A 26075-nucleotide genomic window follows, 5' to 3' on the forward strand; every position below is an offset into this window, starting at 1 on the left:
CATTATTATTCTTATCATTATTATCATTACTATTATTGTTAGTATTATTGTTGTAATTATTATTGTTATTATAATTATTGTTGTTATTATTATTATTGTTATTTTTATTATCATTATTATTCATATATTTTCTTTCTTCTATACTTTAAAAAAATGTTAAAACTGCACATCTCTGTTAGTTTAACATTAATCTTTGGTATTCTGTATTTGTTTGTTATTTTGTGTTTTATATCTATTTAAGCTTTAGCAATGATTACGTATGTTTCCCATGCTAATAAAGCCCTTTGAATTGAATTGAAATTGAAAAAGAGAGAGAGTGAGAGAGATAGAGATAGAGAGAAAGAGAAAGAGACAGAGAGAGAGAGAGAGAGAGAGAGAGAGAGAGAGAGAGAGAGAGAGAGAGAGAGAAAGAGAGAGAGAGAGAGGTCTTACAGTACTGTACAGAGCATAAATATTTTTAAAGGCAAACTCAAGACCTACCTTTTTAGTCTTGCTTTTAACTAAGTTTTATTTGTATCCTTAATAATTTTATTTATTTATTATCTATTTCAAATTTAGTCACTTTTATTCTACTTTATTTATGTACTTATTTTTTTATTTTAAATCTCACATCTTAAGTTCTTTTAATGGTTTAATATTTTAGTCTTTTATTATCTTAGAAATGTATTTTACTTTGGTGATTTTAATTTCCTGTTTTGAGTTTTAACATCTTATTTTACCTCCAATGTTTCCTCATTGAGATATCATGAGAGCGTTTCCTCAGTTCGTTCAGCAACTTCTTTTTATTTTAAATTTATTCCTTTTTTTCTTTTATTACTATTGTTGCATATTGTATTCTTAACCTTAGGATTGTGGGGTGGGTTTGGGGTCGGGGCTGGGGCTGGGATCTTTTTCTTAATTTATTCTATTTTAAGTTGTTTTTATGTACAGCACTTTGTGTTACAATGTCATTGTATGAAAAGCACTTTATAAATAAAGTCGGATTGATGATTGATTGATTGAGTACGGCCCTCCTGTTAATACATTGATTGTGTTGTGATGTTAAATATGAACCTTTTACCTGTTTTACTGCTAATGTGTAGCCGGTTGCTGCTGATGTAATTCTGCATTGGTTGCGAAACGCTACATCATTAACAAGCCTTGTACTAATTATGATCACATGTTGTAATAATGGGATATCATGGCCCTTCTTGAAACCAGAGTGGTGTTTATTTTTGCGTCTTTATAAAGCTTGCTGCCAATGAATATTGTCAAGGATCAGACACAAAGAAAGAAATTGTAGGAGGCGTGGCAGGACACGCTGTTTTGTGGACATAAATACTTTGAGCAAAGTAAGGTTTATTGGTTTAATAAGATGGAGAATAAAGCTTGACTGAAACATACAATGACCTCATAATGGAAGAAACAGATAGATCACAGAAGATCCTTTACAAGGGGTAATGTATTTCAGTTTTTTCAAAAGATCTCATCCCTTTGCCACCTCCCTCACCACAGCTACATAGTCACTCTGTGTGAAACACCAACCATGTGCTGAGGGCCGGTTTTGAATCAGTCACAATCATATGGTCGCGAATCAGTGGTGCTTGTGCATGTGAGCGGGGCTTCGTTTTGGAAGAGCTCCTGAGAGGGGGCGGGGGATTAGACGGAGTCCTGAGGAAATTGAAATTCATGCTTGTTTTTCCGTGACTACCAACCCCAGCTTTAATGCAAGGAAACACAGAGAACACTAATGCAGAGATTTATTTATCAAAAATCACATTCATTAGGGGCGCCTGGTGGTGAAGTCATGCACCCCATGTAAAGAGCATGTAGCTTGTAAGGGGGTTTGATTTTAACCTGCAGCCTCTTTCCCACTCTCTTTTGCAGTTTCCTGCCCTAACTACTGTCCTACCCTCTATGATCAGTCATAAAAGCTCAGTAAAAAACAGAACTTAAAATAAAATATAATTTATGGCAACCATATGAGGATGCCACCAAATTTGGGATTTTGGAATTTAATACAGTTGGAAAATGAGGAGACTAAACTTGCATTTCAAGAGAGGATAAAAAAAAACAAAGAGATAACCAGCAGGAAAAACGAAGGTAGAACTGAGAGTAGGAATGAAGCAGATTTTCTTAGAAGTAAGCACTGCCAAATAAATCTTACCTGATCATTTATCAGTATCATTTCCTCATGAGTTCTTGGAAACATAACTCTGTCCACATTATCTGTCACTGCACACATAATAGATGTCTCAAATTGGCTGTAAATAAGTGTTACTCCCAAGAGACAAGGCTAACGTGGAGAAAAAATGTAAGAAATCTATAATTCTTGCAATGAATCTTACATTTTAACCTCATATATATTTCTATAACACACAAATTATGAGCTGGAATTGCCTTTTATGTTTTACTTCTGAGTCTCTGATTGTGTATTGAAGTGTTTACACATATCCATAAATCAGATAGATTTTTCCCTCATCATAAATTACACCTTTTCCTACTTTTGAGTCTTTTTGTCTGCACCAATCACTCGATGGAATGAGTAATGACTCTGCCGATATAACATGGGCATTGATTGTGAGAGACACAGAGAAAAACACACGCACACACACACAAATACACAGACACACACACACAAATACACAGACACACACACACGCAGATGGTTGGATCAATTTAGGGTGAGCTAATTGGCTGTCACAACCTCTCCATTGAGCTGAGACCATGAAGGCCTTGATCTGGAAAAAGGCCTGAGGGATACACTCTGATATACAAGCAGGCCGACATGTTACAAGCACACAGGCGCGCGCACACACACACACACACACACATACACACACACACACACACACAAATGGATTCAGTATTGTATCCCACATAAACAAATAGGTGTGCAGCCAAACACACAGCGGGAGAAGGAGAAGCAGCATTCTGATGAGATCAAATGTAACAGGCTTGTAGGATGTTAAATATCAGAGCTGTTTCCTAATGTGTTTGTGTCTGAACTCTAATATCAGTGTCATTTGCTCTCTAGCTGGAGGAGTTGTATTTATCTGCATCACTTCTAAGGAAATCCTGACAGAACAACATGCTATTTCTATTGGGCATAAATGCAATACTTCTTTCAGGGCTGTAATTAGATACATTTTTAGAATAAATAAACATGAGCTGGAATCTAACCTCAAGCCATCGACTAATGGACCAATTTCTGCAGCTGCTTCATATAGGCTGCCCCCTTCTTTCTTTGCCAAGTTGCCAGTGGCCACTTCACTTTTTTTTCCACATGCTGAGTGGTTCTAAATGACCACATATTTCATCAATATTTTTTTTGCTTTCGCCAAAACTCTGATTTCTGACAGTACTCAAACAAAAAAGATGCAGTCTTGTTTGCTGATATTAAATGAGGAATAATATAATCAGCATACAGATTACAGTATAATTCATATCCATATACGTGAACCAGTGTGTTGGATTAAAAGCAGACCCCCTCTCTACTTTTAAGAGCAGGCTTCAAACTAAAGCTGGGCGATAGTAAAAAAGATGTTATGACAATAACACTTTTCATATCAGCCAATATTGATAATTATCAAGATACATTTTGAAATCATTATTTAATTAAAATGTAGACTAATGACTCTGCTTTGAGCTGATAGGTTTTGAGTTTTCTTCAGTGTCGCTGTCGCTTGTTTCAGCTGTGTTTACATTACGCTCTGAACGTCTTTACGCCTGCCTACCTCTCACCCTGCAGCATTATTTTCTTCTTCTGTTTAATGTTGGGTGGCCACTTGCGTTTAAGGCTCATTAGTGCCCCCCTCCTAGTGGTTGAGGGTGTAATGACAGGTTTATTTATATCTCATTTTTATCAAACATTTGTTATTTAAATTGAGAAATATTATATCACGATAATTATCGCTATCGAATTATTGCCCGACACTATTTCAAAATACCTTTTTGATAAAGCTTATAGCCAGGGCTGGCTTATGCTTGGACCTTAGTTATGCTGCTATAAGCTTAGACTGTCAGCTGACCTAGGACACTGAGCCCATGTCTTTCCCACTCTCCGCTCTCCCTCTCTGCAAGTCACTAACTTTTTTTATCTTTATGTCCCATTAAAGTTACCAACTACAGATCTTTCTAGGAGCTCCCTTGTCTCGTAGGTTACTCTGGATCATCATTGCAGAAGGACTTTCTGCCATGACCTGCCTGAACTCAACAGCCACAACTGTTAATATTATTTCCTACTATTATTATCAATGTCATAAATTTAATCCTAAAATTGCTTGACTTCAACAGATACAATTAAGAATATCAATTTGTATAGTTTTAATATTTCCTTTTTAACACTGACAAATGTGAGTTGAACATTTCCATATATTAAGAACTTCTTCATTTTACACATTGACTGCTCCATTCTAAAGCCTCGGGTCCACAGGTGGCGCACTGCACAGCCGATATGTTCCCATTCTAGTCAATGCTCTTGGGTCCACAGGGCGGGCTACAGCGTCTCGGGAGCGTGCCTCTGCGCCGCTCCACCAGAGATATTCTTCAAGTCTATTTTCGACTGAGCCCGCGCACGTGTCAACATGCACAGAACAGAACGACCTGGACAGGAAGTCAGGCACAAGGATCGCATGCAACATTCGCCAATCTCAACATAAAACATCATACACGGACTCCCGACCGTTTAAAGATCGTTTAAATCAGAAATACTAATCGATAATGGATGTAAGGTACAAACAGCCACAGATCAGTGATCCATGTCGAATACAACTGGACTTTAAGATGATAACTGTGTCAGATGGTAACAGGACAACAAAATAGAGCAGAATTATTCATGTTAAACTGATCTAAACCTGCAAAAACGAAACCTAACAGTTCTGCAGCATACTCAGTGATGATTAAAGCACAAAAGTAATGGAATACTCTCCAAATGAGCAGAAATTCAAACACAGAAAGGCTCTGTGACCTGTTGTTTGTATCTGGTTCTCTCTATGCTGGATCCAGCTGATCCTGCCTGCTCTGAGCTTGCGCTATGCTCCCAACACACGTCCTGTGGACCAGTGCACAATCCCTCGGACGGAGCAAAGCCATGTCGCAGCCGTAACACACCGCACATGCACCCTGTGGACTCCCCGGGTTAGTGTAACCTGGCTCAGCATGAAGCTCCCCTATCCTGCTAGCACAGACCCAGCAGCAGCTTCTCATCTCTGCTACAGCTACTGATCTAACTGCTTTATTGAGGTCCAGTCTCAAAAGGTTTATCATTACTCATTCATGTGATTAGAATTACTTATGTCAATGTAAAATTACTCAAACATGTCCAAGTGCCTAAACTTGACCTCATAAGAGTAGCAAATGAATCATCATTATTTTGTACAGTCACATTGAAGTGAAACAGAAAGAAAGACACAAATGAACAAGAGCAAGCTGAGTGTGTCACAAAACTTAATGTGGTTATGATGGTTACACTGGCCACAGGCTGATTGCTGCTGTCAAACAAACAAACAGCTCAACAAGATGTGGAACAAGTGTTTGTACACAAACCTAACAGCAGGCCTGTAGATCCAACAGTGTGTTCTGCCTCAAGGTAAAAGTAATGCATTACATCCATAAATGTTTAGTTGACTGTGTGCAGTTTATTAGCAAACAGTGACTAATGGTCCCCTTCAGGCAGAAGGAAAACACTCACTTGACAAATGATATAATAACTGCTGCTGACAAAAACTATATGAGTGACCCTCAACCCAAAATACTGTTTTATGAGTTAGGAAAGCAGACTGTCAGAGTAGAATTTAAGAGACAACCAATGGGAAACTAAAAAAAACAAACACACAGAACCCCAACACACCTTTATGTACATACACATTACAAGTATGAAACTTAGCAGAAGAGCTTCTTGAGAGATTTACTAAGTATTATATGTACTGAGTCTAGCAACTGGCAGGGTAGAACAAAGCAATATCTTCCATTTGTTTAATGCCAAATTTGTCACCAAACAGTCACAGTTCACTGAGGTAAGGGCATAAAAACACTTGATTAGTCGTAGGCTACATTTGTACTAACTGACATTTTTAATGGTAAAAACTTGACAAATGGAGGATCATAGATGCATGGCAGAAAGTTCTTGTCCTCCAAGGCCACCGTCCTGTTACTAAAAGAAGGGGTAAGCAGGGGAGCTTTTCAAGCTAGAATCTGACCACTAGCTACAGCTAAATATTCCCATTTCTACACACTGTACCTGTGATTAAGGCAGGTGTTAAGCAGGTATGTGGTTCTGAATAAAATTTTTGGTTTACAGTTTTTCAACTTGTTCAAAAAGTAAGGAGACAACTTGAAGCATCAGAGTAGAATGCAAATCAGAAATGCAGTGACACCAAAGACACTGCATTGGGTTAATACCATTTTTTTTGGGTTGGCCTATAGTGGCTTAAGCCCACACCCATGTACTGAGGCTATAGTGCTTGTTGTAACAGTCGCTGGTTTGACTGCCATGACCCATAGCTACATTTAACCCCCCCTCTCTGTACTGCCCACATTCGATGTCTATCTTCAGCTATCCTATCTAATCAAGGCAAAAATGCCCTCCCAAAAAAATGTAATGATTAAATAAATACATTTTCCAGCGTTCCCTTCTGACAAAACACAACAAACTGATGTTTTGGTGACCGAAACATCCCCACAGAACCGTCCGGAGGAGATACTGCCAGCTTTGTGGCACTCATCTTCCTCCTTCTCTCCTGTCATAATATATTTGGCAACTAGAGGGCTTTGTTACTAAACTGAACCTTTGGGGCAATTGTTGAGAACAGCAAAATGATGTCTCTCTTGTTAAAAGAGCACAGTCTTTATAGTGGGCAGAGTTGATTTCACTGAGGCATACGAAATAAATCATAAAATATATGTATTTGTATCGGGCTGGATTAATGTTATTCTAAATGTCCAGGCTGGTTTGTCTTCAGTGTGAAACAATCAATCTTCAATACCAAACGAGAGCTTGTTTTCTGACTGAGCGGAACAGATCAGTTTCATGGCTTCAAGCACAACAGTCACGCAAATCAAAGTATGCATGCATCACATCACAAACAGCCACTGTTTAGACTGCTAAAGCTAGCAAAGGAATGCCGATGGTAAGCATCCTCAATGTCCTGCAAAGGCTTTAACAGCTTAATAATTAGAAATGACATCAGCCTTAGCCCTCTGTTAAACCTACACATTGCCTGGCTCTCCGGCGAGACCCTTGGTTCCCACTGTGAAACGCAATGATCTGGATGTCAGTGCGCTTAAAGTACACCAGAGATCAAAACCTAACTACTCTCATTACGATCTCTGGCCTCTTCAGCTCAACTCCTCATTCCTCCCTCCTCGTTTGTTTTATCTCCTGCTGCGCTCTGAGCAGGTGTTGAAACATTGAACAGGAAAAAAAGACAGAAAAAACTAACATTCTTTCTGCTGTCCCTGACACTTTACAACCCTCTCAGCGGTTTCTCATCCAAATCCAATTTAGCTCTTGTATCCTTTCTCACCACCTCCCCCCTTTCTCTCTTTCTCCTGATCCTTTTCTTCTTCCATTACTCTCTAACTCTTCCTTCTCTCTCTCCCCCGCTCTCTCCCAGCTTCCCTCCATCTCTTTACTCCCCTCTCTCCCCTCCTCCCTGCTGTTACTCCCACTATCTCTCAGTGGCAACATGAAAGGCTACCTGTGCGCTGATAGCCAGGGGAGAAGGAGGGCAGAGAGTTAATTAACTTGCTATCTGGGACTGACTGTTAATAGGACTTGGGCCTGTTAATAAGAACGTAGTGTTGCGCACCGTGTTAGCAGAAATAGGGCTTTGGTGGGGACACACTAGACAGGAAACCACGTGGTGAAGTGTGTGTGTTTAACTTGAGTATTGTTCAGTATGTACAATACACATAGGCGCTTGTATGTGGATGAGTATGTAAGCAAATAGGCAAGCGTATGATTTTGTGCGTGCAAAAACACACTTGCACACTCAGGCAGTGCATAGACAGGAAGGTGGCAGGTGTAATTTCACGCATTAGAAGGACTCAAGAAAAAAATCTTGTCTCACACACACACACTAAGACACACACACATACACAAACGCTTCGTCTCGTATCCCCCTGGCTCTCTCTCCCCTCCGCCGCCTGAACCCTTTGAAGATAACTTTTTCTTATTACCCTAACAATGGCGGCACGGAATGCAACTTTAATTCACGCTCGGAAAACGAGACGGGGAGGAACAGGACACCGCATTGCCGTCTCTCTCTTTTCCCCGCTTGTTCCTCCTGCGGGTTGGAAAAGCCAGCAAGCGAGAAGGAGGAGGAGGAGAAGGAGGAGGAGAAGTTAAAGAGAAAAAGAGATAGGCGAAGCGGGAGAAAAGTTCAAATAGAAATCGCAAGGTAAAGCTTTTTTTTTTTTTCTTAGGGAGAGAAAAAAAAACAGAAAAGGTACTCAGGACCATTTTCATGCCTATTTTTCTCCTTCTAGTCAAAGATTGGCGGAGAGCTGACGTGTGCTGTTCTTACCTCGCGAGCACTCAGATACTTTTAACACACACTTAACAAAAACGCACCTCAGTGCTGACGGGACTCATCCGCTGAAGTGCCACCCACAGCACAGACACTACCTCTACAGTCTCCTCGAGGACCCCGCTCTCAACTTTTCTGCCTCTCTTCCTCTACCATTTTTTTTTTTTTGTTTTTACCTGACATCCTTTTCCTTCTGTCTACCACCACCCCCCCCCCCCCCCCCCCCCCCCCCCCCCCCCCCCTGCTCTCTCTTTCTGTTTTTCTTGCTCTCTTGGCGGTAGGTAGGCAGGAAGGCAGGCAGGGCTGACAGGTCCTCTTACAGACAAGGAGGAAATGGTTGCCCTTTGAAGTGGAATTGGGGGCCTGTGGAACTGTCTAGTGCATGATTAGCGTGGAGCTCAGAGGGGGGAGAAGGAGAGAGGAAGCAGGTTAAATGCAGGGTAAAGGCAAAGAAAGAAAAGATACAACTCGGAGGGATTAAACAAAAAGGATAAAAGAAGGAAATAAAAGTCAATTTCAGAAATGCAGTAGATTAAATAAATATGGCATCACCTTCCTTTAGGTCAAAAAAGACAAAAAGAAAGAAAAGAGAGTATCACTCATCATGGCCAGAAAGCAACATGTGTTTGAGTGCAAGAGGGAAACTTTCAGTCAGCTGAAGGGATTATGAAACTTGTCTTTCAGGAGTAGAAGACAGAATAATGTGTCATCATTGGGCACAAGGTAAATCCATTCCATTTCAAGATGGATGTTTTAAGTTTGATTTTTTTTAGCTAAAAAAAATGTTATGAAAGGCAACTGTGGAGCATGTAAGAGATAATGTACAGTGAACAAGTGGTTATGCAAATTAGAGCACAGACAGGGTGAGCAGGTCGTGTCTCCACATTAAGAGGTGAACCACCTGTTCAATGTTCAGTGCCCCACTTATTACCTGTCAACCAATTGAAGACATAAAGAGGTTGACACAAAATATAAATTGAAAGATTCAATTCACGGTCACATCAAAAATGTTTCAAGTTTGCAATATTTTAGCCTTTTTTCAGGCCATGACCATGATAGAGAAGCTCCTTCTTGAACGTAAGTGTATGTTAAACTTTGAACATGCTCCAGCTTCTCAAAAAAAGAGTTATCTGTCATGTCTCCGTTATGCTTATCCTCTAGTTTCCTTCAGAACATGTTGTTCCTCTTGTAAGCCCTCTAAAAAAATAAGTTCAAAACAAATATTGCTTTTGGCATTTTTTTATTGATTCACCTGTTTCTAAGCAATCTAATCTTTCAGATAAAGAGATAAAACTAAACATTTTACACTCTTAAAGAAAAGATCAACATTTCAGACAAAAACAGCATTCTTAACACAGCTTACAGTGACACAATGATATTTGGGAACTCTTCATGTGTTACATGTGTTATTTGTTTGTTACCAAATAGTCAAAGGAAGACAATATTTGCTATTCTCTACAATGGTGGCGAGGGAAAAAACAGTTTCAAAGCAGAACACATCTGTTTAAAATAAAAGAACAAAGCATATTTGAGAAAAAAGTGCATCTTTTCTCCACAAAGAAAATGTTCTTTCATTTCCAAGAGCAGGTGAAACTTAGAAACACTTGTAGAAGAGCTTGACGTCACCACCATCGTCTGTCTTGCACACGATTGGGTGCCACTGTGTTCCTCCTGACTCCATTGGCTCCAGGCAGGTTCCCAAGTGATCGTCATTGGTCAACGTGTCGGCATCCCACACTTCAATTTTCATCAGATCGGTGCTGGCACGTTGGAAGTGCAACTTCTGATACCAAACTGGGTAGGCATCTGAAGAAATGATCCTGGTTTTCTTGGTGTCACTGCCGATTCTCACCTATGTGATATCAATATATGAAAATGTTAATTGCTATTTGAAATGATCACTTGAAAACCACTATCTAGTAAATGATCAAGTAAAAAATTAACAATGGAAAGAACGCAAAGCAAGTGCAACAGGGGAAAGGGTTTGTGTTATAATAAAAACTTCCAAGTGACATTCAGAATCCTCTATTGTTCTCCTGATGTACTCATTTCTAACTTACATACATTTCTAACTTACATATGTAAAAGACAAATTTTCCTATGGTGACAATAAAGGACATTGTTTCGTATTGTATCGTACTGACATTAAAGCCTTGCTAACATCACTAGTAACACTAGACAAGTAACGCTCTCCATGTTATTTGGTTTGACTCAAATAAAGTTAACTCACAATAACGTAGGGATCTGGGCTCTGAAGTCCATCCCCTGTTAGATCATGACCTTTGATCACCCACACGTCCACACGTTTACCGACACATGAACCAGCTTCAGCCAGGAATGGTAAAACCATCAGCATGCAGGCAAACACGGCGAGCTTCATCTTCAAAAATGTCTTCAAAAATGTCTTCAGTCCAAGAGAGAGTGGTTAAAATGTATGAAGAGGTGGACTATTTTATAGAGGACAACAGAGACAGAGGGAGGGGCCTCATGTAGGTAACCGTCACATCTGCTTATATAACAGCATTTCTTCTGGAACAGGACTTCAGGCAGTGTATGTTTTAACATAGGTGAACATACAGACAAGATATCTGGAGGGGAAAACAACACAGTCTTTAAAAATGCCGAACATTTGACATCAACTTTAGAACAAGGTCGGAGGATTGATAAAAAAAGGACGCAGCAAAGTTTAGCAACTGCCTGAGCATTCCTCATCGTCTCTCTTTTAAAAGATAAAAAGATGGCATCATTTAATTAAAGGTGCTATAAAAATGTATCATTCCTCACTGTGTCAGCACATTTATTTCTATTAGGCACACTGCTTGTACCTTATCTCTTTTTCTTCCTTCCTTTGAGTTATTTTTTTGCCGTTTGTGCCTTTATTGGAACAGACAGCTGAACAGATAAAGGAAATGTGGGGAGTAGGTAGTGGGGAGGTTACATGTAATCAGGGGTTGTGGCCGGGAGTTGAACCAAAGACGACTGTGACAAGGACCATAGCCTAGGTACATGGGGCGCATGCTTAACTCTCAAGACAGTAGTGGTAGAGTCGGTTGCACTCTATTTGAAGATTGGTGGTTTCATGCCAGCTCTTGCAGTCACATGTCGAAGCACCCAAAGACAGAACACTGGACCCAAAAGTGTCCCCAGTGACATAGTTAGTGGTATGTGATTGCATATGAATGGGATTAGTTATTACTGATCGGCACAGTGTATTAATGTGGTGTGGTGTTAAAATGTTGTGTTAAAGTTTTGAGAAAACTAGAAAAAGCTTCATATAAGTACATCGATTCACTATTTACATGTTCTGAGCTCCTAACCCTTGAAGGCATAAACAGTCATGTTTGCATAGGGTGGTGTTAACTTATAGGTTACAGTGTGTACATGTTTGAATGCTCTCTAAAGGAAAGGGAAACAAACAAACAATGAACCAGATGCCCTTTACTTTGTAAACCTAAACAATCATTACAGCTGTGTCAGTTTTTCCCACTGGATTACTGTGACATAACTACAGCTGGTGATTTTAAATAGAACCTATTTGAAATAATAAAAAATTCCATACCACGATACCGCTTAGGGGACACAGGACTAACACGAATTAATCTCTGTTCTCTGCAGATTATATAATAGTGAGTAGATCAGTCTTGCAACAGTGGAAGGAGTAGTTGAGTAATGGGTAGAGCAGGTTAAGATTGATCCAAAGTAGGGATGAAAATTTCAAGTATTTTCAGTGATCGATCTATGGAAATGTTAATGTTAAATTCGCGATTATTCATTAAAATAAAGTAAACGTTTTCCATGTCAAAAACAATGTCAAATGCATTTTTTCTCCTGAATCAAATTTTCCTTCACCATACAATGTATATAACTGACAGCATTGAATAGCTATAGATTGTATTGAGGTGTTCAAAACGTTAAACACACTGAATATCAGTTTTCTGTCTACTCGTTCTTATTGAGAAAAATAAGCTTGTGTATGTGGTCAGGTTTCAGCCGGGAGCGCAACCGGGTCAGAATCAGTCCAGCGGTGGAGAAAAAAAGCGCTCGTGGAGACCTGTCACTCAGCCGCAGCCCCCAGCTTAGCGTCTCTGCTGTGCGCAACACCTTTAGTCAGCTGATTCACATCGAAACACGCTTTAAACGTAAAATTCCTCCCTGATAGCTGAACGATATATGAGCTCACATGATGTTTGTTCCACCTGATAGACCCGCGACCCGGACCCGGATAAGCGGAAGAAGATGGATGGATGGATGGAGTACATCAGTAATACTCATGCAGACTTTGGGGTGGCAGTGGCTCAGTTTGTAGAAATTTGGGACCATTGGTGTTTGTTCATAGGACCCCTTGTTTGTGCCCATGTTTGGGTAACAATTTCAACAAATCTCTAATTCATGATACAGGAAACAGCCAAAAGTCTCCTCTGTTTGTAGACTTGGGCTGCCTTTGGTACGTCTCTTTGTATTTCAGTATTACTGAACCTTGGAGCGTGGTCATCACGTTTCTCCCAAAGTATCCATTCTATGATGTTGTGATCTGTGTTGGTGGACTGTAAAGCTGACAGCTTTTGGGCGTGGACCCATCATGTTTTTGTTCCCCTTTTGTTCCCAGTGATATATTTATTGAGGCTTTCTCTTCCACAACCCCCCTCTCTAGGTTCTCTGCAAATTAACTTGTAGAAGATTTCACTTTAAAAATTACAAATATTATTGATTCCATTGCACCAACTAAAGTGAAAGTGGTCTCCAATAAGAAAAAATCGCCTTGGAGGAATACCATGCAGGTCAAACATGAAAAAAGGAATGTCGAAAAGCTGAGCGCAGGTGGCGTAAAACAAAGCTTCAGGTTCATTATGACATTTATAAAGAAAGACTTCACATGTTTAATCTAGAACTGAAAAAGTCAAGGCAGACATTCTTCTCAGACATTATCACCAAAAACAAAGATAATGCAAGCGCCCTGTTTGCTACAGTCGACAGGCTAACAAACCCCCCTGTGCCAGTGGCCTCTGAACATTTATCTACCAGGGCCTGCAATGAATTTGCATTCTTCTTCACTGCCAAAATTCAGAAAATCAGACAAGCAGTCAGCACTACTGTAAGAGGTACTGGGAATGTGTTATCTGTGTGTCCCCCAAAAAACAACTCAATCACTATAACACAATTTAATCCAATAAATTACAAAAACCTACATGATATAATACAACATTTGAAATCCTCATCCTGCTGCCTTGATATTCTACCATCACCATTTTTAAAAAAGGTTCCAGACTGCATGACCTCAGATCTGCTTCAAATTGTCAACATGTCTCTTCTTTCAGGTCTCTTCCCCCAGGCCATGAAAACAGCAGTAATTAAACCCCTCCTGGAGAAGAACAATTTAGATGCATCAGAAATGAACAACTATAGGCCGATATCAAACCTCCCTTTTTTAAGTAAAATTATTGAAAAAGCTGTTTTTCAACAACTGAACAATTATCTAATGATAAATGAGTGTTTTGATGTCTTCCAATCAGGATTCCGATCACAGCACAGCACAGAGACCGCCCTAGTCAAGGTCCTCAATGGTATTCATTTAAACACAGACAATGGCAAAATTTAAGTTTTGGTATCACTTGATCTTAGTGCTGCTATTGACACAGTTGACCACAAGATACTACTGGACAGACTTGAAAACTTGGTTGGGACTCTCTGGTGCAGTACTAAAGTCCTATTTAAATGACCGGGACTATTTTGTATCTATAGGTAAATACACATCTGAGCGGATGAAAATCGTATGTGGAGTACCTCAGGGATCCATTCTGGGGCCTCTGCTATTCAACATCTACATGCTCCCCTTAGGTCAGATAATAAGAAACAACAAAATAAAATACCATAGCAATGCAGATGACAGACACATTTACATCAGCATATCACCAGGGGATTATAGTCCCATACAAACACTGAGTAAATGCATTGAACAAATCAATGACTGGACAAGCCAGAACTTTCTTCAGTTAAACAAAGAAAAAACTGAAATGATTGTTTTTGGAGCCAAGGAAGAAAGGTTAAAGGTTACTGCTCAGCTCCAATCTGCAACGATGAAATGTTCAAACCAAGCCAGAAACCTTGGTGGAACACACTCCCTGAAAGCTGTGGGTCTGCTCCAACTCTCACCTCTTTTAAATCCAAGATTAAGACTTTTTTTATTTGCCACCACCTTCCTATCTTAGCTCATTTTAACCCACTTTAAATTAAAATCTTAATGTAATTTTTTATATATTTCTAATTTTCCTTTTCTTTTCTGTTTTATTATATTTGTCATTTTAATTGTGTTATTTTATGCCTGTCTGAATGTCTCCAATGTTTTTAATGTTTTAATGTAAAGCATATTGTGTTGCCCTCGTGTATGAAATGCGCTATACAAATAAAGCTGCCTTGCCTTGCCTTGCCTTGTTGTGTGTAAAGCATCACATTTGTCTAGTACCGGCGTTCCAATCACCACGTCAAATTCCTTGTATGTGTGAGCTCACTTGGCAATAAAGATTTCTAGATTCTCATGGGAGCTCCATAAAAAAAATCGTAAACAAATACAGTTGTTTTAATTTGATAATATTTATTCACTTTCACATTTTGAAGAGTATTTTTCTTTAAACGAAAAGTTATAATTACAGTGCAGAGAAGATACTGAGCAGTTTCAGTTTACATAAAGCCAACAGAAGAGAAAAACAGCTTTGACGTGGATAGATTTGTGATATATATATATCCGTTGAAGAACTTTCAAATAGAAAGTCATATCTAAGCTTTTAGTACACTGAAGCATTTCAATATATACTTTCAAAGCAGCTAAGATCAAGCTCACAAGGACATTTAGGGAAACCACAAATTTGCAGAAAATACTAACTAATCATAACCATAAGGAGTTATTTTTTTCTCTACTACCCACAATTTCAAAGAGAAAGTGTCTCTTCTTTGCATCTTCTCAAAGAGCAGGTTACACTTAGTAACACTTGTAGAAGAGCTTGACGTATCCTTGGTCCTTTGCCCTGCAAATCACTGGACTCCACTGAACTCCATCTGAGTCCATTTCTTCAATGCAGGTTCCCAAGTGGTCGTCATTTGTGAACCGGTCAGCCTCCCAGATTTCGATTCTCATTATGCTGCTTGAGGCTTCAAAGAAACGTAACCTCTGGTACCAGATCGGGTAAGCATTTGAATAAATGATTCTGGTTTGTTTGGTGACCTCACCGATGTTTATCTGGGTTAGATCAAATGGGGAAAAGCAAATTGTTAAAACATATAGAAGACATTAGGGAATTACATTAACTGGCTTAGATGAACTGTTGAACAGAGGCTTAAAGATCAGTTTTTGCAAAAGTGGCAAGATGAACTGGATAAAATGACATCATGTGATTTATATGTACAATTTAAAGGAGATGTAAAACTAGAAAAATATTTGTTATTTGAAAAACAGAAGTATAGACAGGCTATTTGTAATTTTAGAACGAATAACAGCAGGATTCCTAAGGTCACAGGAAGGTATAAAGGCCTGGATAGAAAACTGAGGATTTGTAATCTCTGTAATGATGACCGTGTAGGGGATGAGTACCATATTTTGTTTGAATGCAGGAACACAAGCATTCTGAATAATAGAGGTATTATTTTCAACGTCCCTCTGTGTTTAAATGAATTCTGTTTTTGCAATCAGATAAGCCAAAACGTATCTGTAAATTAGGAGCTTTTCTGAAGAATGTCCTTCCATTGTTTAAGTAAGATCTGTTGTACTTCAAACATGCCGTGTGCCATCATTATATTGTTTTGTTATTTCTAATTTATGTTCTGTGGCTCCATACCATGTGATCATGGTCTGAGCATCGAATTAAAATGAATGAATGAATGAATGAATGAATGAATGAATGAATGAAAAAATACTTCTATCGAGTGTATTATTCTGTGTATGAACACAAAGAAAAAGATGTTAAGTTACAAGCAAACTGTTTGAGCCTGTCAAATCCATCAGTACAGTCATTGATATTACCTTGAATTCTTATTTTATTCTGCTGTCACTATTGAAATGGTTTCAGAATACAGGTTTTTTTCACTAAAAGGAAGATTCTTGAGTTATCATTGATTATTGATTATTGACTTATTTTTCCATGTACGTAAATCTACATGAAGGGAAATAATTGAAGGATAAAAAAATATTGTTTGTGTTTTGAATCAGTGACATTATTCAAAAGAAAAATGCTCACAGTTAAGTAAGTTTAGGGAGCACCTGTTGAATAAGTAGGGTCTCGCCCCTTTTGCCCTTAATGCCGCCATTTTCTTTTAAACAGACCATTATGCAGAGAAAAGTTGCATTCCTAATTTTCTTTTTGCTTATACCCTGAGCAATATTGCCAACAACTTACCTTAACATAGGGGTCTGGGTGCTGAAGTCCGTCTCCGGTAAGATCATGTCCTTTTATCACCCACACGTCTACCGTTTTACCGACACATGAAGCTGCTTCTGCCTGGAATGGCAGAACCACCAGGAGTGTAGCAAACACAGCGAGCTTCATCTTCAGTGTCATCTTCACCTTAACACAGGGAAAGACAGAAAGACAATGCTTGTGACCGAAATGTCTGAACACCTGTCTTTTATAGTGAGTGAGTGAGTGAGTGGGAGGGAGGGGCTTTATGCAGGTAGACTCACGCCTGTTAGTGTGTGTGTGTGTGTGTGTGTGTGTGTGTGTGTGTGTGTGTGTGTGTGTGTGTGTGTGTGTGTGTGTGTGTGTGTGTGTGTGTGTGTGTGTTCCTGTTTGTCCTCAGAATTCTCAACAATCTTTGGTCATCTCTTGTTTTATTAAAGCTGAGTATAGCAGCTGGCCAGGGTTGTCATTATTGTGATTGAATGGTAGCACTGTGTTGATAAAAAGCTGCATTAAGGTAAAACAGCCTTATCATATTATATTGTTTTATCATTACTCTTACTTGGCAGAGCCATACTGTTTGCTCAAATAAGTTCTTACAACAGCCTTTTCCTTGTATGAAAACCATCTCCCACAGGCTATCACAAACTGGCAGGAGGAGGTTGTGGTTTTCATAATCCTGTTTAAATTGATCAAAAAAAAAAAAAAAGGACAGAGAATAATAACTTACATAGCAATTCAGCTCAGCAGTACACATTTAAAGGAAGGTTAAGCATGTGAAGATAAGTGAATCAGTTAAACAATGTTGGCAGTGGAAAAAAATGACTTTCCACTTCAATTTTAGCAATGAGCTGATCTGAAAACCTTCAAATAATACATGTAAGAAAAACTTAAGAATAAAGAGAAAGAAAACGAGTGACTTCCTCTTTATCCAATATTGTTTTTCAATGTTTTAATCAATACCGATTGCTTATTTAGCTCGTTATCGTTCCTTTTAGGTTGTACAAATTGTAATGATAAAGGATTTAATTATCATTAATGAAGAAAAAATGGCAGAAAAATAATTTGAAAGCAAGACTTACGACTCTTCTGAAATGATTCCAAATCAATTTTAAATTTACAAACAACCTGATCACACACGTCAAATTAATCCGCAACAATGTTGCAAAAATGTTAGTCTGTCTCAGGCTGGTCTTGAGTTTGGTGAGGCACTTTATGTTTTAGTGCTATAAATACATTATTTTTAAGCACATAAAAGATATATCTAAGTCATTATTTGGTGTCCATTTGTTTATGTCATTAGTTTATATCACGTTGAGATGCAGCTCAGCCTATCAGGATTATAGTTCTCATAACCACCTGCTCACTATATACTACACATCCTATAACATTACTTGGATTTTTAGCATTTTTTTTAAATTGATTTTTAAACGTTTTTAGGCAATGTTGCCCTCAAGAACATTTTTTTTACCCGCGCAGTTAGAAAAAGAGCCCTACAAGTCAAAGATGAAAATACACCAATTGATTTGTTCAAGATACAATGTTATACATCTTGTTAAAAAATCATTAAGATGCATTTTCATAACTTCTTCATAATTTCAAATCACATCAGTGTTCTAAAATAAATTTATTTCTTGTATTTAGGCCATAGAACATAAATCACTAAAGGGCTACAACCTCATCACTTTAGTCAGAAACAACTTTATTCTGCATTTTCAAGTCTTCAGTTTAAACTGAAAAACGTGACCTGAGAAATGATGAGATTCACTGTCTAGGGTTCAATTTCCTTTCTGTTGATAATAAAGCTATTACTGCTTTATATTTTCATTTTAAAGTTAAGATTAGTATTTTTGCGTTCAGCAAGTGTTTCAAAACGCAGACACATTCACATTACGTGTTTGTATTCTCCTGCACAGGCTGAAATATTCAGTCACAAGGTTGTGTTGCCCTGCAGTTGTGTACGTAGTGAGCATTTTTATATGAAGTTTGCTCTTTTATGCCTTCTTTTGTGAACAAGCTTGTTCCTTCTGTTTGCTAAATTCTAATTGGTGTTTGTTTAACCTGTGGCAAAATCAACAACAAACAGAAGTAATTACACCCAGAGAAAAAGCAAGTTCTTGTCTGGTCTGTGGGCAACTGTTTATCTTGCACAGAATTGTCTGCGTCATACACAGCTGGGTTCTCCAAGTGGAGCTCAGTGAACAGTTCTTAACAACTTAGCCGATTTTAAAAGCTTCAACTGTACAGGGCTATCAAGAAACAATTAATGTGGGTTGGGGGAGTGATGTTCCAAAATGGCATGAAACAGAAGAAACAGTGAGATTGATTGACTTTCTGTCAGTTTCAGCGAGTGGGGAGTGGAAGCAATGTCTTGCTTGACTAACCATGGTAAAAGTCTCTCCCTCTCCCTCTCTCTCTCCCTCTCTCTCTCTCTCTCTCTCTCTCTGTCTGTCTGTCCGTCTCTATGTCTAAAATACATCTTCTTGAATTTGCATCTTTGTCCTGCAAATATCAATGTTATTATTTTTTCTTGTTGGATTATATTTCTTTAAGTGTGCAAAGTATTTTCAAAAACTGCAAAAATAAGTGAACAAAACAGTAAAAATAAAAGACATACTGCAACAAAATGAACAAGACAAGGTTTGATGAGTTTTAAAAAAATTTAAAAAAAGACTACCTTTTTTGAAAATACTTATATCTGCCTCAGGGTGTCCTGCAGTGTCCTGTTTGGAGTTCCTGCTTCCCTGGAAACTTTTAAACATGCTTAGTTTACTTTTCCAGCTTGTTTTGTTTTTCTATTTGTATTTAGCATTGAATTAGTTTTGTTTACCTGTGGTCAATGGGACATCAGCAGAGGAACTGGGGAGGAAAAAGGTAAAGCATCAAGTAGAAGTGGAGAGACATCTTAGAAAATATCTCCTAGAACTAACCAGGGTCACTTCATAGTTGTCACCTTCTAATATGGAGGAGAATGCTACTTTATCACTCTTAGTGTTTTTAAATATGTTTGCATATAACATGTTATCTTAACAAAAAAATCAAGATAGTAAAATAAATGTTGAAGTCACTGCAGACCAGGAAGACACACATCTGAGACTCACCTTTGAAATACAGCTGCTGAGTGGAATCATCCCTGGGAATATCTTCTATGTATTTCCTGAAATGCATCATCTTCAGCCAATGAAAGTTTGGCATTTTTCTCTCAAGTTGACCTCAACCATTCCTCACGCATAAACAATATCTTGCACAAAATCGAGAAGTGTTCTCAAACCAGTTTTTCACACCAAATCCGACGCCTCAAGCAGCATACTGGACGACACCAAAGAAAGAACCAAAAACAAGAATTGGTATTTTTTGGTGGCACCAATGGATTATGGTTTTGACCTTCACATAGGAACTTGTATATGAATTCCATATTTATATTGTAAAAGTCTTTGCATAAAAAGGGACATTCTGACAAAATAAAGAAAGAGGTTAATAGGGCATTCAAATAAAAGCAATTAAGGCAGGTCGTAAGTGAGCCAGCAGATAAAGCACGTTACTTTTGAGAGTGAGGATGGTATGTGTGGAAGAGAAAGGTAGATAAACTGAAAGCGAGCAGAAAGAGAGGCGGTGAAGTGTCCCCTCAACAGCCGTCTAACCCCTGGCCTTCGTAATGAGCCGCTAAGTGTCTAAACGTCATTCTGCTTACGAATTATGGACCCGTTGACACTAAATGGCAGTCAATGGATAGATAGATGGCCCACTGGGAATGGAGGAAGTCAATGGGCAGTGAGAGAGTGAGGTCCATATTGCTTTAATGGGAGCAATACAATATACTAAATGGTATTTAGCAGACACTTTTATCCAAAATGACTTGAAGTACCTCATTGAGTGCTTTTATTTTTAGAAAGCATAGTCCCGTTCAAAATCGGGTCCTTTCAGACTGAAGCATCTTAGACTACGAGTGCTTGACAATATTCACTTATCTGACACTTTGGATCAGTCCGAGTATGTTCAGACTTTTGACAAACCCATTCATACCATTTTTGGACAGTATTCACTTCTTAAACACATTGAACAGGCTTCATATTTCACTTCAAATGTCCCAATTTGTTGACTGAAAACAAAGTAACTGATGCACTGTATAATACTTCACAACTCGAGATGATCTGATTTCTCTTCATTCACTTTTACATAGTCAATGTTGAATTTTTTTGCCTAACTTCAGAATAAAGCGATAAACTTCATGGTTTACTGTTGGAAAACTTCATTTCTATTCCTGTTGTGTACTGCTCTCTGAAGAGGCAAAGACGCAGAGACACCACAGGACTTCACACTGCTTTTTATAGTGAAGGCACCCCACTTTGCCTGCTATAAACCAGTGTAAAAATAGTTTAAGTACAAGGATATCAGAGCAAATTTCAGACTTTTTCTCCTGGATAGAATTCAAAATGTTGCAGAAATGGCAAGAAGGAAAAGAGAAAGATGAAATGAAACGCTGAAAACTTACTAATATCTGAAAAACTGGCCAATCTCTGCATGAACCAAACTGTGGGAGTGAAGGTCTATTTCAAAAGTTTCAGATTGGTCAGGGAAGGGGATTTCAAATACGGTTGACCATCTGACAAACACCTCTGCTGCGGTGTCCTGGGGCCTCAAGTCCAAAGCTCTTTTCATACTGGAAGTCCAAAACAGCGCCTTCATCCCGACTCTGTGCTTTCATATTGATCCCACACTGGCTCATTATTGTGTCATTTCACATAAGGTCAAGGCACTGCAGAAGCACTGGACATGCAAACACAGTAATGTTCCACCCTGGCTACACAGCCGGCTACCAGTGATCTGTCCCATCTCCTTTATGCCTCTGTTACTACCTCTGGTGCCAGAACAGTGGTGGGACAACTTGGTCCCAACAACAGTCCTCTGAGATTTTCAGTTTATGGTGAGATGAAACAGGAGCGTGAATATTGTACCTTTATCTGGCATTATGAAGATGCCTCAATAGGTACACTTCACAGGTTTTTACAGGTACACAGTATTCTGTATTGGTGTTCTGTTTCAGCTATGAGGTAACTGACTGTCTCAAGCATGTAGGAGTTTCTCTGTAAGTACTAAGTTTCACTGTGAGTGCCTGCAATGCTATTAACCCAACCAAACAGATGTTGCTGTATATTCAATGGATTGCCAAGAGGATGGCTGAAAGGATGCACAAAATAACGATGGAAACACAGGTCTTGTTAGGTCTTTCTGCAAAAGACTGAGCAAACAAGTTTAAAATTTGGCCTGAACACGCCTTAACATCAGACTTCCACCAGATCCATGTCTGGTTCGTCTCCAATCCATTGCCTCGTGCTCTCTCACCTGTCAACACCCACCGGCTGCATTTTCAGAACGTAGCAATGAGCAGGACCACTGGACAGCTGGAGTCATGTGACCAAGGTTTTCCTGTGGTAATTACTGAATCAACTATTATCTGACTCCTCTCTTCATCCATGTTGTCTTCAATGGCCTCTAGAAACCTCTGACCTGTTGACTCCAGGCCTGGCTCCGCTCATCATGACGGTTTATTGTTGTAGTTAAAGGGGCTATGAGGACTTTATAAGTGATCTTAAAATAGTCTCCCCATTATATATGTTCCTGCTCGTAATCCACATTATAAAATGAGATTATCAGCTCAAAAAAAAGGTCTCTTCTAAATGCTATTTCTCAGAAGCCCTGTCCAAACAGACCATTTCCCGTGAAAAAATGGAACGATATACGGCAGTACCCCGGATGTCCCCTTGTTTACTCTACGGCGACCGTGAACAGAGTGAGAGAGAAGCAAAAAAGTGACCGGTGGCCTTTTCCTTGAAGAAATTGATTTATTTGAATTATTTTGAAGTTATGGTGGACTCTGGAGCTGGACAAGCAAACAGAGAAAGGACAGAAGAGATGAAGAAAGCAAACGGTCTGGAACACTTTGGGTTAGCTTCTCAGAGATGGAGAGAACTAAAAGAGTTAAAATGACTGAAAACAGATGCTGGGTGGACCCTCTTCCTTGAGACAGGTACGTAATGCTGGATTTCTGCTTTAAATCACAATGTGCTATTTTATTACACTATAATGATCATCTGTATGTAGGTCAAACAGCATTAGCCAAACAGCTAGCTCGTTAGCATTAGATGCATGCATTGAGAGAAGCTAGCACCTATAAGCTGTCTGTGATAACGTGAACTACAGCCCACATGCTGCAGCTATAACACAGTAGTCTGTGTGCTCTGCGTGGTGAGGGTGTAACAGCACTTATAAGCTGTCTGTGATAACGTTTACTACAGCCATACAGTCTATGATTACAGCCCACATGCTGCAAGTATAACAGTAGTCTGTGATAATGTAAAGTACAGCCATGCAGTCTATGATTACAGCCCACATGCTGCAAGTATAACACAGTAGTCTGTGATAATGTGCATTAAAGCCCACATGCTGCAGGTATAACACTGTAGTCTGTGATAATATGCATCAAAGCCCACATGCTGCAGGTATAACACAGTAGTCTGTGATAATGTGCATCCAAGCCCACGTGCTGCAGGTATAACACAGTAGTTTGTGATAATGTGCATCAAAGCCCACATGCTGCAGGTATAACACAGTGGTCTGTGATAATGTGCATTAAAGCCCACATGCTGCAGGTATAACAGAGTGGTCTGTGATAATGTGCATTAAAGCCCACATGCTGCAGGTATAACAGAGTGGTCTGTGATAATGTGCATTAAAGCCCACATGCTGCAGGTATAACACAGTGGTCTGGGATAATTTGCATTAAAGCCCACATGCTGCAGGTATAACACAGTGGTCTGTGATAATGTGCATTAAAGCCCACATGCTGCAGGTATAACACAGTGGTCTGTGATAATGTGCATTAAAGCCCACATGCTGCAGGTATAACACAGTGGTCTGGGGTAATGTGTGTTACAACCATACAGTCTATGATTACAGGCCACATGCTGCAGGTGTAACACAGTGGTGTGTGATAATGTGCATCAAAGCCCACATGCTGCAGGTATAACACAGTGGTCAGTTATAATGTGTGTTACAGCCATACAGTCTATGATTACAGCCCACATGCTGCAGGTATTACACAGTAGTCTGTGATAATGTGTGTTACAGCCATACAGTCTATGATTACAGCCCACATGCTGCAGGTATAACACAGTAGTCTGTGATAATGTGCATTAAAGCCCACATGCTGCAGCTATAACACAGTAGTCTGTGTGCTCTGCGTGGTGAGGGTTATTAGATGCATACTGTGTTCTCAAAGTTGCATGTAGTTACACAGTGAGAAAACACAAGGATCCCCTAATGTTAGCTCTGAAAGTCAGAGGGTTAGGAGTCATGTCTATCACCATCCAGCTTTTTGTCTGCTAGTTATCTTCACTCATTACTCTGCCTCAGTGTGAACAAGACCCTGAAATGCTATTATACGTAACCTCAGGCTAACTCGACATTATCACTTAGATGTCCGTTTGATGATTCAGTATTCTCCCAGGATTTTATTGAACATTACATTATGTGTTTCACTGTGATGTCTCCTCAAATAATGTGGCATCGTGTCCTCCTCCATGTCAGAGACAAGCACCACTGCTCTTTTGGAAGCTGTGACCACGGGCCACTTGATGAGAATAGCAGAGATAAGCCATGGATGGTGTGAGGTGAGTTGTCAGACTATGTGATTATGTTTTAGATCTCTACACTGAAGGCCCAAATACTGAGCTGATGATTTCCTCCTACAATGTTCTTCATTATGTCTTAAACAGGCTCTCCATCACATCAGGCTCGTGCATCCATCGTCGCTGATAAACGCTGGCTGAAGGATGTGGAGAAGTTTACAAACTTTCAGTAAGACAAATGTATTTCAAGACAAAATTATTAATTGAGAAATCTTACTAATATAAATGATGGCAATGACTGATGGACTGTCTGTCCCTTTACAGCACAACACCAGACTTGGAATCCATTCAGAACCACATCCTCTTGTATGCTGCAAAACGCTTTTCATTCAGCTCACCAGTGTATGAGGCGCACACTCCTCGGGCACCACAGGCCTGCAGCCCGGGACTCTGATAGTAACAATGTGAGTGATGGCATTAATACTAAAAGTTTCTTATTAGACATGTCTCTGCCTTCAGTACAAAATGCATTCATAAACACAACATTACTAAAATATTTGCTATTTACCTGTGTGGAATTTTTAAAACATGGGAGGAAAAATCATTCATTAACGTTGAATTATAAATTCTGTATTGTGACGGGAACAAAAGCTACTACAACAAGACGACCAAAACATGGAGCATCTACAGTGAAGAAGCCATACGACTGCAGAACTGTAGTCTCCCATGTAACTTTCAATCCCTCATTTTCAGAAAGGAATACTTGGAAGACGGTTGAAATGTGGGAAGAGACTTCCCAAAACAAGAACACTAAGACCTGATGACCAAAGGAGACTTGGACATCTTCCTGGGATTCCTCCACCACCTACAACAGAACTAGCACAAGCATGCACCCAACACAGAGAAGTTTGTACACATGTAGGCATATTTTTCTTGCATCACTTACATGACAAACAAGAATAAATATTTTATATCTCATATCTGCAGCATAGTCTAAATATTGACAAAGCAGCATGGCTGATCATAAAAGATTTTACTTTTAGAGTAAAATGTGACACATGTAGTCAATCTAAGCTTCCTTTTGTTTCTCTGCGAACCATCACTATATCTTCTCTTTCACTCTTACAGGACCTGCCTGTATGAAAAGTGTAAAGTTGTATCATTATACACCGTGTAACAGATATGTAAATAATGTGAAGAACTGTATATGTTGTATATAATAAAATATTTTATATTGAAAATAAAACACAAGACTGTTTAAAGAAAACAAACGTTATTTGCATTCACTTGGCTCAAAGTAAAATAATAAATATGTCAAAAGTAATTTGCATTGTCAATATAACTATAGAGTACTTGGTATTATAGAAGCAAGTCAGTGTGTTTTATTGAGGTGTAAGAGGTAGCTATGACATGCTTGTTTTACCTTTCTTGCTTTTAAACAATTGATACAAGTCTGCAGAGTATAAACCCAGTGCAGTGGCCCTAAGTGTCTGGATATGTTATTTATGTATATTGTCTTTGTTTCACGGCTGGCTCTTCATCAGCGGCAAAGC

General features: G+C 39.0%; 2 protein-coding genes across 8 annotated transcripts in view; both read right to left on the bottom strand.

Annotated features, from left to right (window-relative positions):
* LOC117818303 (protein C2-DOMAIN ABA-RELATED 11-like) overlaps positions 1-26075 on the bottom strand; it is a 222345-nt gene that overhangs the window by 70947 nt on the left and 125323 nt on the right. For 3 of the 7 annotated variants that reach the window (XM_034691110.1, XM_034691107.1, XM_034691108.1), the window contains 2 exons: positions 16895-17062; positions 15162-15741 (listed from right to left, as the gene is read on the bottom strand). The exons of 1 other annotated variant lie outside the window; for it this stretch is intronic. In XM_034691110.1, the coding sequence (XP_034547001.1) occupies positions 15484-15741; positions 16895-17056 (420 nt within the window). In that variant the 5' untranslated portion in view covers positions 17057-17062 and the 3' untranslated portion in view covers positions 15162-15483. Of the gene's footprint in view, positions 1-15161; positions 15742-16894; positions 17063-17624; positions 17699-18571; positions 18593-19724; positions 19742-26075 lie in introns of those variants that run through there. 3 more of the 7 variants (XM_034691112.1, XM_034691113.1, XM_034691109.1) reach the window with 3 other exon arrangements.
* LOC117818304 (protein C2-DOMAIN ABA-RELATED 11-like) lies at positions 9748-12125 on the bottom strand. Its single transcript, XM_034691115.1, has 3 exons — positions 12070-12125; positions 10741-11098; positions 9748-10362 (listed from the first exon to the last, which is right to left on the bottom strand). The coding sequence occupies exons 2-3, from the start codon at positions 10888-10890 to the stop codon at positions 10105-10107; spliced, it is 408 nt and encodes a 135-aa protein (XP_034547006.1). The 5' UTR covers positions 10891-11098; positions 12070-12125; the 3' UTR covers positions 9748-10104.

This window comes from Notolabrus celidotus, chromosome 9 (assembly GCF_009762535.1).
Source record: "Notolabrus celidotus isolate fNotCel1 chromosome 9, fNotCel1.pri, whole genome shotgun sequence".
Classification (NCBI taxonomy): domain Eukaryota; kingdom Metazoa; phylum Chordata; class Actinopteri; order Labriformes; family Labridae; genus Notolabrus; species Notolabrus celidotus.

Bases quoted from the DNA above. Each gene is read 5' to 3' on its own strand.
- LOC117818304 (XM_034691115.1), bottom strand. From the start codon at position 10,890: ATGAAGCTCGCCGTGTTTGCCTGCATGCTGATGGTTTTACCATTCCTG. The intron at 10,363-10,740 runs GTGAGTTAACTT...GATATCACATAG, and splicing joins GCCCAGATCCCTACGTTATT to GTGAGAATCGGCAGTGACAC.